Genomic DNA, 12,427 nt, shown 5'->3' on the forward strand with positions numbered 1-12,427 from the left:
TAAGAGCTGGTCATATATTATAGGTATACTATGACCAGTCCTTTTGTGATGTTCAAATTAATGGTGTTTTTATGAAATGCACCACACACACACACAAATACACACTCTGGCTTCCCCCTCCCCTATGATAAATGACCAAGTCCTTACCATGCTAAGGATACCAATCAAATAATGTGCTGTTGAATAGCAAGGTAGGCCTAAAGTGAAAAGTTGAAACACCACTGTTTATGTGCTCTGACTTCATTTATCTATGCTGGACAAAATAAATATTAGGGATATTGGTATTTTTATGACTGATATTTTATCAGTATGTCAGTGAATAAATACATAATTATTCATAATTTCAACATTTACAAATATCCCTCACTATTTTTGTCCAGCATGTGTAGGAAAGGGCCTGAGTATCTTTTGTGTAACCATGTACATACCAGTGGGTGTGATATTGTGTTACTATGTGTATCATAGGATGTGCCACTGTTAACATGTATACTGCTGCTTGTGATGATGTGTTACCATGTGTACCACGGGGTGTCCCATTGTTACCACAGGGTGTGCAGTTGTTACCATGTATACCATTTAGGTGTGCAACTGTTACCATGTGTACCATTGTGTGTGGAATTGTTACCATGTTCACCAACAGATGTGGCATTGTTACCATGTATACCATTTGGGTGTGCAACTGTTACCATGTTCACTGACAGATGTGGCATTGTTACCATGTATACCATTTGGGTGTGCAACTGTTACCATGTTCACCATCAGATGTGACATTGTTACTATGTGTACTAGCTGTGCAATTGTTACCATGTTCACCAACAGATGTGACATTGTTATCATGTGTACCACTGTGTGTGCAATTGGTGCCAAGTGTACCACTGGCCCAGTGGGTGTAGTATTGTGTTACCATGTATTCCAATGGGAGTGGTATTGTGTTCCATGTAGAGTGTAGAGTGCAGTGTTGTGGTTGTGACATTAACACTGTGGAATGTTATCAAGGAAATATATTTGGTATGCTTTGTCCAAGTAACCAATACTTTCACAGTGAAAACAGCCTGAACTGACATCACAGATACAACATATATCTCAGTTGCAAGTCTATGCTACAGACACATCAGTCATGAAGTTGTCGCGGGCTCTGTTGGGGAGGATGAGACCAGCAGTACTTTCTGTCACGCTTTGTTCGTCTTCAATCATCAGGCGCTGTTGGTTGGGGTTCATGGCTAGAACAAAGAAGAACATGAACCTGATCAAAACTGGAAGAAGAATGGAATCTTGCATACAAATAACCAGTCAGAACTGGATGGAGAATGGAATCCTGCATACAAATAACCAGTTGCAACTGGATGGAGAAGGGGATTTTGCATAAAAATAACCAGTCAGAACTGGATGGAGAGGGGGATCTTGCATGTAAATAACCAGTCAGACCTGGACGGAGAATGGAATCTTGCATACAAATAGCCAGTCAGACCTGGACAGAGAATGTGAGTAATTCAGTTTCTACGCCACAGCAAGCAACATGAGAGCCAATCAAACCAGTGATTTACTGTATTTTAACATCCCATTCTATAATGATCTGATGACAGCAGGCCAGACAATCAAGTGATGGACCTCATGAACATCGTCCCATACAGGGGTATGGTGACATTACATCAACCATTCTGAGCTGGACCTCCTGCTCAGACCTACAAACATTCAGATTAGAACTGGTTTCCAGCAATCCATGCTTGTCATATGAGGTGCCTAACAGGATTGGGAGGTCAGGCTCATGGACTTGGTTGACCACATGTCATTGTACCATAATTACATAGATCAATGCTCATGCTGTTGACTTTGGGTTGTCTGGTGCAGATTCGATCATTTACAGTCCAGTGTCATATAGCTGGAGTATTGCTGGGTGCAGCGTTGAACAAAAAACAAACCCAACCAAACCAAATGTCCTGTTCCAGTTATCCACCTGACATACATGCACAGGTTGCTGGGGACATACTCCATCATCAGCAATCAGGAATCTCAAAGGGACAAAACATGATATCAGTCATATATCATATAGCTGGAGTATTGCTGGGTGCAGCGTTGAACAAAAAACAAACCAAACCAAACCAAATGTCCTGTTCCAGTTATCCACCTGACATACATGCACAGGTTGCTGGGGACATACTCCATCATCAGGAATCTCCAAGGGACAAGACATGATATCAGTCTCACCTGTCTCGTATGCTCTCAGGCTCAGATCTGGAGGAAGTTCATCTTCTATTTCCATGTCCATGTCTGTCTGCAGCTTGGCAAAGTTGATGAAGACCTTAGCAGAGAAAGAAACAATACACCATTTTACCCATCATACAACTTCATGGAGGAATCCCATTCTGATATTCAGATCTGAAAAGATAATTGTTAGCTCCTTATTACTTACAGTCTGCAGGATTCACTGTCAGACCCAGATACCTTAGACCCTCACATTACTGAGATTCAGAAGGGCTCACTGTAAAATCACATATTTTATACCCACATAAGTGTCAGTACGACACAATAACCACAACACTTCACTAGTTACTATACAATGGATCTAATCCGCTGAGGAGACCAAATGGATATAGTAGTCCAGACTGACCTGGTCAAGTGTAGTCTGGCTGACGGAGTAGCTCTCGATGCCCATTTCCTTCTTGCCCCCCTCAATCTTGCCAAAGAGTCTGGCCAGGGAGATGGAGGAGGTTCCCAGCTGGTACTGCAACATGTTGTGGTGGCTTTCCTTCAGCACAGATTCGGGGAACTGCTCTGTGATGTAGCGCTTCACAGGCTCCAGGTCAGGCTGACCTCCAGCCACTCTCAGAGTCACTGTGTACCCATTGCCGAACCTGCACGTTAATAGGGGGTCATTACTGGCTAATGTAATGCACAATTTGTTTATAACATACATCAATGTAACTCACTATGGTGGGAAGCATTGGAGTGGACTAGGTCTTTTGATAGGAATGTCATAATCTAACTATAACTTGCATCAACACATAATGCCAAGACACTAAATTTATGCTACTGTTTGTGTGTGGTCTCCCTAATGAACCAAGCTGTCATATTATAAACTCTTTGGCAAGGATGGTCATCTAGATTATTTTATTACTTCTAATGGCATAATGATAAAATTCTAATAAATCTGTTTGTTCTTACAGTATTATGCCAACATCTTGGGAGAAAGGAAGTGCTATCCAAAGTTGTTACAATAGTTTGAACATCAACTTACACATAGGTAGGCATATTATTTACTGTTTTGTAATGTAAATCTTCTAATCCTTAAACCACTGGGCTAGCCAAATGCCCTATCTTCTAATCCTTAAACCATTGGGCTAGCCAAATGCCCTATCTTCTAATCCTTAAACCATTGGGCTAGCCAAATGCCCTATCTTCTAGTCCTTAAACCATTGGGCTAGCCAAATGCCCTATCTTCTAGTCCTTAAACCATTGGGCTAGCCAAATGCCCTATCTTCAGAGATGATTAGATGTTTCTTGACTATCTCATTTCACTCCATTCACCCCACTTCACGTCACCACGTCCCAGCCTCTTCCATTACTGATATAGAAGATGTAATGCATGAGAACGTTAAAGCCTCTCAAATGACCATGACATTTGTTTATACCTTTACGTTTAACGCCACTCTTAGCAATATTCCAGCTATATGGTGGTAGTGGGTAAATTATCAAATCGGGACTGGACAATCTAGTGATCGACAGCATGAGTATTGATCTGGGCAACTGGGAACCGATGACATGTGGGGGAACATGACCACCTGATCCGGTTAGTTGCCTTGTACATGGTTGCTGAAGATCAGTTCTAACCAAGATCTTCACGTGTAGTGTTTATATGAGAAAGAAGGACAACTGGTGACAGCTCACCTGTTCTTGAGATGTTGTGTACTACCGATACACTTGAACCTGCCGTTGACCATAATGGCCAATCTGCCACACAGTGCCTCACATTCCTCCATGCTGCAACAGCAACAACAACAACAACACTCAGAAACATCCTCCAACATCATCCTTTCATCTCACAGACTTCTACTGGCATCAAGTACAAGACAAAACCTGAAAAGTGCTGAAAGCATTCATGTCGTTCAATATGTTACAAATGTGTAAATAACATACTGGATTTTGGACAAGTGTTGTAATCTGCATTCAAACAACCTGATTGAATGAATGAGGTTGACTGCAATATTCCGTGTGGCATTGCTGTGCCTTTCACTTGTACCACAGTTAATTCCTAGCAGTGAGTGATATAAGTTTTACGCCTAACTCAGCAATATTCCACCTACATGGTAGCATTCTGTAAATAATCAAGTCTGGACCTGACAATCCACTGGTCAAGAGCATGAGCACGGATCTACGCAATTGGGATATGGTCAACCAAGTCAGTGAACCTGACCTGACAACCACATCCCATTAGTCATTTCTTACGACAAGCATGGGTTCTAACCTGCGTCTTCATGGGTTAATTCTTAAGAAGAATGCTCAAGCAAAAGTAAGTAGACACACTGTCAAAGAATGATTTTGCAAGTTTCTATCACTGCACTGTAAAGTCACATTATGACAAGCATAAAGTACTGCTGGCCATTTTGTCACCTGGAATCCCATCTTGTCTCACCTGTGGGATGTCAGAATGATGGAACGGCCATCCTTGATGATGCTGTTGATGCAGTTCCAGAGGAAGCGGCGAGCCTTGGGGTCCATGCCAGTAGTTGGCTCATCCTGGAGAAGGTGAATAAATTTATTGTAAGTCAATTTGGATAACAATCAGAATTTGGGGCTCAGAAGCCATCATATACACTTCAGACATGGAAAGTGAGTGAGAGAGAGGAGGAGGGAGAGAGAGAGAGAGTAAGACAGAACGATTGCCACAGGTTGAGACACAGAGTGAAATGGAGCAGAACAGGGATGGGGAGGGTGAAGGGGGGAAAGCTACAGGGAGAGTGGGAGGGATGGGAAAGGGGGGTGGGGAGGGATGGGAAAGGGGGGTGGGGAGGGAGGGTGAAGGTTGGTGAGGAAAGGAAGGATGGGGATAGAGTGTAAGGTATGGGTGGAGAGGGGTGAGGGAGTGTGAAGGGGAAGTTGGTGTTAGAGGATGAAGAAGAGGTAGTTGGAGCATATGAAACAGGGGACAGAAGGGTAAAGGTAAACGAGAGGGATTGAGCAAGGGGGAAGAGGGAACGAGAGCAACAGTCAATCAACCAGTGGACTTACCAGGAATATAATGGGAGGGTTTCCAATAAGGGCGATAGCTGTGGACAGTTTCCTTTTGTTTCCACCGGAGTAGCTACCAGCAACCACATTGGCATACTTCACCAGCCCCAGCTTCCTGATAGCCCAATCTGCCACCTGCACACACAGACACACATACCAGATACTGTAAATCACGAAATTTTTGCATCTTTTCAAGTGGCGACCAACAGACGTTTTTATGTCACTATATTTTTGCGACTTGCCTTATTCTCAAAACATAGTTTATTTTGACAGTTTTAAAGCTTACATGCATCTGAAAGTGTTAACTGAAGTAAATCCAATCACAGATTAAAGTTTGCCACTAATCTTGAACACCATTCAATGGAGTACTTCCGCATGTACGCAATCAGTGATGTTTTCCTAGAAACAACACTTGCTGCATAAGCCAGATAAGCCTAAAACAGTTCAAAGGGATTAAATTAAATGGAATGACTCTAATAAATTGGCACTGATGAAGGACCAGTTTAGTCAGTGTCTGCGATTATTCATTGCATTTTACCAGCAAATTGTGTCATGATATTTTTGCGAGCTCAAGTCATTTGCACTTTTCGCAAAAATATCATGCTCGCTAAAATTTAATAATTTAAAGTACTGTCTTCATAACAACTAGAGGGACTGAGTATAGTTTTTTGCCACTTTCAGCAATATTCCAGCAATAATGGTGTAGGACACCAGAAACGGGTTCCACATACAGTATGCATGTGGGGTATCAAACCTTGGCCTTTGGCGTGACGAGCAAACACTTTAACCCCTGGGCTACCCCACCGGCCTTTAAACACTTAGAAACCATTTCACTATCAAGCGGTAAAAATGCATACCATGGTACATGAACTATGAATGGCATTATATTTGACTATATGCATTACAATACAGGATCATTAAACTGAACATTAAATCATATGCTGCTAACTATTACAGTAGACTCACCACTGTCAATATTCTGTATGTCAAGAACCACAATGCCACCTCTACAGGCACATACACAGATGCTATTAATCAGTGAAATCAGTGAGTGAGTGAGTTTTATTCCACACTCAGTAATATTCCAGCCATACGGCGGTAGTCTGTAAATACTAGTAATCAAGCCTGAACATCGGATCCAGTTAGTCGCCTCTTACAAGCATTTTAGGAGTTGAGGTGTACAAATAGGACAAAATGTGATGGATAGCAACTTCTTTATTGCATGACTGCGATGTTTTCACACAGATTCTTGTACCGTTGTCCTGCTTAACAACGGTCCAAGAATCTGTATCGAAATGTCGCAATCATGCAATAAAGAAGTTGTTACCCATAACATTTTGTCCTATTTGTGCATGAACATCGATCTGCGCAATTGGGAACCGATGACGTGCCAACCAAGTCAGCGAGCCTGATCACCCGATCCCGTTAGTCGCCTATTACGACAAGCTGAGTCGCCTTTTACAGCAAGCATGGGTTGCTGACGACCTATTCTACCCCAAGTGAAATCAATATCAATAGAATTCCTCTTGCAAAATGTATATCAAATGCAGCATTATCATTAATTAACAAGTTCAAGACAATCCAGCTTACATCTTTGATGTTTTCTTCAGGTATGCCTCTTACACGAGCGTAGAATTGTAGATGTTCTCGACCTGTGAGGAGGGCGTCCAGAGCATCGAACTGAGGGCAGTATCCCATCAGTTGCCGTACCTTCACCATGTCCTTCAGAATACTGCGTAATGAAACGTGGTTGTAAATGATAAGGTCATACAGTCACATCTGGCTTTAATTGTGATGTGAAAATACTGACAGTATGTAATGTTTGGAATTACAGTAAAGTAAAGTACAGATTTTAGTACTTTATGGGGTTGAGTCACACCTGGCACTCAAATCCAGGCACCTTATTGAAAGCAATGAAAGTCAGCAACCTAATTCACTCAGCTACCAAAGGTTCAACAAAAACAGAACCCTGACAACTGTTAGTCTACAGTAAAGCTGCATGTATGATACATATTAAAGATTTTCACAATAAATGCATACTTGGTAGCTTGTTCATTCGAAAGATAAAACAAGCATGGTTCAAGACCTTATGCATCTTTTTCCAATACAATATATAATTTTTCACATCAGCTTCATCAACACTGACATCAAAACACAGAATATGAATATGAGGGGATTGTTCAGTTCCTTATATGCATTAGTTGACTAGTTTCCTGATACTATGTGTAAGACTTGTGTTTTATGGCTGAACGATGTCACTGACTGCATATCAGTCTACATTTACTTTGCAGCACTGATTAAATTTGTAGTCTGTGAGGTTCTTGTGATTGTTCTTAATATGATAAACCACAGTGCTATTCATAAGCTTTCCACATTAAGCACACAGTTCCCACTATGACATCCAAAAACATGATAGATAAAAATGTCAAATCTCAATGATACCACTGACAACAAAATTGTGGTTTGTACCTCATTTCACTAACAGCTGCCGAGCCACTGGTGACGGCAACGTCTCCTGTCAGCATCTTGAATGTGGTTGTCTTGCCTGCTCCGTTGACTCCCAAAAGACCAAAACACTGTCCCTTTGGCACGCCCACACACAGTCTGTCTACAGCTGTCAGGCGCCCCTTCTTCCCAGGGGTCCAGTAGGTCTGAACCCAGAGAGAGTTGTATTACACACACGCAAAAAATGCTTGATCCATTATCATCAATACCATCAGGGCCACAGAACAGTGAGTGAGTGAGTGAGTGAGTAAGTGAGTGAGTGAGTGAGTGAGAGAATAAGTAGGAGGATGGGTTGGACTTAGCTCTGATTCTAGCAATATTCCAGACAGATAACAGAGGACACTCTTCACACGAGTGAGTGATTTGGTCAGCCATTTAACAGCTAGAACACATTTCACATTTTAGTGAGGAGTGAGACAGGGTTATACTCTGCTTTCAGTACTCCATACATGTTGAAAATCTTGACCATGGCTACTGAGCTAAAAAATACCAGAAACATACTTGGCTAAAGTCTTACCTTGGTGAGGTTCTCCAGCTTCAAGGTGTCATTGTCTGCCCCTCCTGACATTACCCGCTGCCGTTCCCGAGCCACATCAATGTCCTCGTTGGTCAGAGGAACGGTTGTTCCCTTTACCTTCCTGCAACATACACAGATGTCAACACTTCTTCAACACACAGCAACTCCATGTAGCCCTTTAGTAATTGTCTATATACACACAGTTCAAGGTTACCTGACTAAGTGAAATAACTAGATTTGGACAACCTACTGTTGATTGTACACTATTCACTGACTAATGTGCAAGATAAAGCATCCAAACCTGAAAGTAAGGCAATCCAAAGCAATTTGTAACAAGAGTCATCAGAAGATGACATATCCTTCCGGCCCCCACATATTTGAAAGGACAAATCATCTGACAGTTACTTGATGTTTTCTTAGATTAAGTTTGAATCGTTCCCATAGAAGTTATAAAAAATATAAATGCCATATATCTGTAAACAGCAAAAGGAACTACTTTAAGATCTGTCTCATATATCTGCCAAGATCTGTTGAAAGATATGAAGTTGTGCTCTGGAAACAAAGCCTATACCTCCAATTTGACACTAAGTCAGAATTGTTTCCATGGAGACCAGGAAAAATTAAAATGCCAAAACACTGTAAATGGGAAGAGGCACCACTTTGTGGTATGCCTCAAATATCTGCCAAGTTTCGCTGTAAGATGTTGAATAGTTTTCGAGATGTGCCCCGGAAACGAAGCCCATCCTTTCATTTTGAGAATAAATCAGAATTGTTGAAAATGATAAATCAAAAAAATCTGTAAATAGCAAAAGGTACCACTTTAGGGTCTCTCCTACATATCTGACAAGTTTTGCAGAAAATTATTTAGAAGTTTTTGAGTTGTGCTCTGGAAACAAAGCCCATCCCTCCATTTTGAGTCTAAAACGTTTCCATGGAAACCCAGAAACTTATTAATCACAAAAACCTGTACATAGCAAAAGGCACCACATTGGAGTCTGCCACATATATCTACCAAGTTCTGCTGACAGATGCTAGGAACTTTTTGATATGTGCTCCGGAAACGAAACACACCTCTCACTTTTGAGACAAAGTCTGAAACGTTTCCATGGAAAATGAGAAAATGATAAATCACAAAAACCTGTACATAAGAAAAGGCACCACTTTAGGTTCTGATTGATATATCTACCAAGTTTTACAGAAAAATATTGAATGGTTTTTGAGTTCTGCTCTGGAAACGAAGCCCACCCCACCCCACCATAAGACTAACACCAAAATGTTCCATGGAAAAACACAAAAAATATAAATGCCAAAAATCTGTAAATAGCAAAAGGCACAACCATAGGCTAATATTACTACATCTATCAAGTTTGGTCTAAAAACATTGAACGATTTCTGAGTTATGCTCCGGAAACAAAATGATTATGGAGGGACAGACGAGGCGTTGACTATATGCCCCCGCATTACATGCCAGGGGGATAAAAATGGTTGCATTGAAGTGAAAATGAACTTCTTCAATGGATGCTTATGAGAATGAAGTTCAAGATTGGGGAGTTTGCAATAGGACTTACCTTGGTTTGATGAAGAACCTGTACTCTATCAGCAGATTGAAGATGAAGAATAAGATACCCAGACCAAACATGGCAAACAGGTTGCGGCCAACTATTTTCCAGTCAAACAGGTTGTACTCCAATGTCTCACCTGGGAAAACACATTCACCAGTAAGAGAGTTGTTATAGTTTCATACCTTAAAGTGAGTGAGTGAATGAGCATAGTTTTATGCCGCACTCAGCAATATTCCAGCTATATGGCGGTGGTCTGTAAATAATCAAGTCTGGAACAGACAATGCAGTGATCAACAGCATGAGCATTGATCTGCGCAATTGAGAACCGATGACATGTGCTAACCAAGCCAGCAAGTCTGACCACTTGATCCAGTTAGTCGCCTAACATAGTCACCTTTCATGGCAAGCATGGGTTGCTGAAGGCCTGTTCTACCCCAGACTTTCACGGGTCTCATATCTTAAATGCCACTTTCAGAGATATTACCAAGACAAATCAGTAGTGTGTAAAGTGGATAATACAATGTGGGGATTCCTTGACTGACATTCTGAGCAACTTTATACAAATAAAGGATAGGACACCATCATGAATAAAGTTACCAACTGGACTACAAAACTCAAATTACTTTGCATGACAGGCATAGAGACAAATTCTAAACCAGAATCGCTTAGAGGATCACTAGTATGGGCCTTCACACATTGAGTTTGTGGGACAGACTTTGGATCTTTGATGGTGACCCACAGACTTAGTAGGAGGGACAAGGACAGAGGCATGGGTATGAAAAAGAGAGTCTGGTACTGCAATGGCAGGAAAGTGTTGGCATATAGTGTCAGGCTATGGTCAGTGTTTGACATGTTACAGGTTTGTTTTGGAGAGTTAAGGCCAGGAGTACAGTTGATGAGGAAAGTTCAGAAACAAACTTGAACAGGTCCATAGTCTGGGTCAGTGCTCTAGGGTTTGGTCAAGGTCAGTGTTTTGGGGTCAGGGTCAAGGCCAGAATCAGTGCTTAAATGAAAGGGTTTGCTTCAGTGAAGGACTAAATATTCAAGCCCTTGTATCCTTTGTTTGTGATATCATTACAATAGTTCAATGAGTAAATGACTCAGTGTAATACACATGAATGGTCAGACTTCAGTATCATTTGTAATGAAAAAAATAAAGTTAGCTTTTCAACCATCTGCGCAAACATTCAATAACGGAACTGTGACAAACCAAATCTGGCGATGATATCAGCCTGCAGCTTGTAGGCGGTCATGTCCATCAGTCCTCTGCCCAGACAGTAGTGTGGCATGATCAGGAAGGCCTGTTTCAGTATCTTGTTAATGTCCGCAAGACCCTACAGTGGCAATGGGAAGGAGTCAGTGCAAAAAGAACTGATCCATTTTCTAATGTGAGCCACATTAACATCATTTAAACTAAGATCATCAAACATGTGACCAATCATGTGCCAGTATGGTAATGGCAACATTGATAATGTTCTGAAAAAAGAAAATTGAACACGTTCCCTATTACACTGAATATTCATAATAGCTATCCTATCTTGTATTATGCATTTTCCATTTTTCAACCTCGTGTAACACCTTTTATTACCTATGAGGGCCAACATATCGGGGTGTAAATTTTTCATGCGATGCCCTAGGGCAAAGTATCACTTTGTGGTGGTAACATGACGTCATGAACAATACTACGACGCCATGGCTCTTCTGTGACATTGTGTTCTACATGCGGCGATGGCAGGTAGCCATCCCATGTTTGAAAGTAGATTAGGGTTTATTTTTCGCAATTTAATAACTTTGGTAATAGACAGAATACCATATTCATGGTCATAACATACTATGTTTACGACACTTGTGGTTAAATATCGGTATATCCCTTGTTTTTGCTTGGGAAATACTAACATTTAGGCACTCGTGTCGTAAACATAGAATGATATGGACATGAATATGCTATTCTGTTTATTATGAAGTCATCAAATTGCGAAAAATAAACGAAATCTACTTTCAAACATGGGATGGCTACCTGCCATCACCGCATGTAGAACACAATGTCACAGAGGAGCCATGGCGTCATAGTATTGTTCATGATGTCATATTACCACGACAAAGTGATACTTTGCCCTACAATACAATACTCCTACAATATCCCGTATATCACAACACACTCCAGCTCCAGCTTTTGTTGCATGTCGCCACAGGAAGTTTGTGCAAAGAGTGCATCTTGTCCTCATTGACAAACACCCAGCTAATGTCATTCACTGGTGGTGGAGCTGGAACCAACCTTGTAACCTAGACACAGTAATGCATTGTTTCAGAAAACACTTAGCAATGCTTTACATGTATTCTCAAGGACTGGGCATTTAGAGTCACTTGATGTACTGCCATATCATTTTCAAAGGACAATAATGAAGCTAGGATACAGGAATCCCTGCTACACACTGATTTTAAGCAGGCCCAAGAATATAAAGGCCTGCCATTTGGTCAAAATAACCTCTTAATGTTGACTATCTAACCAAGCTGATGTAACAACTGGAAGCTGAAGAATAACTGTTTAATTAGGATAGGCTACTTATATGAGTGTGTTTTCATCATTAGTTATGTTGTGAAAACAGAAGTAAAAGTC

General features: G+C 41.1%; 1 protein-coding gene across 1 annotated transcript in view; it reads right to left on the reverse strand.

Annotated features, from left to right (window-relative positions):
* Nucleotides 1-984: 984 nt before the first annotated feature.
* Nucleotides 985-12,427, reverse strand: part of LOC137291526 (phospholipid-transporting ATPase ABCA1-like) — a 65,629-nt gene continuing 54,186 nt past the window's right edge. Inside the window, exons 38-48 of the mRNA XM_067822889.1 lie at nucleotides 11,021-11,144; nucleotides 9,817-9,946; nucleotides 8,249-8,369; nucleotides 7,696-7,877; nucleotides 6,817-6,958; nucleotides 5,227-5,361; nucleotides 4,631-4,734; nucleotides 3,886-3,978; nucleotides 2,609-2,852; nucleotides 2,206-2,299; nucleotides 985-1,220 (exon numbers count right to left, since the gene is read on the reverse strand). Coding sequence (XP_067678990.1) covers nucleotides 1,096-1,220; nucleotides 2,206-2,299; nucleotides 2,609-2,852; nucleotides 3,886-3,978; nucleotides 4,631-4,734; nucleotides 5,227-5,361; nucleotides 6,817-6,958; nucleotides 7,696-7,877; nucleotides 8,249-8,369; nucleotides 9,817-9,946; nucleotides 11,021-11,144 — 1,494 coding nt within the window. The 3' untranslated portion in view covers nucleotides 985-1,095. The remainder of the gene's footprint in view (nucleotides 1,221-2,205; nucleotides 2,300-2,608; nucleotides 2,853-3,885; nucleotides 3,979-4,630; nucleotides 4,735-5,226; nucleotides 5,362-6,816; nucleotides 6,959-7,695; nucleotides 7,878-8,248; nucleotides 8,370-9,816; nucleotides 9,947-11,020; nucleotides 11,145-12,427) is intronic.

This window comes from Haliotis asinina, chromosome 7, assembly GCF_037392515.1.
Source record: "Haliotis asinina isolate JCU_RB_2024 chromosome 7, JCU_Hal_asi_v2, whole genome shotgun sequence".
In the NCBI taxonomy this organism is placed as follows: Eukaryota; Metazoa; Mollusca; class Gastropoda; order Lepetellida; family Haliotidae; genus Haliotis; species Haliotis asinina.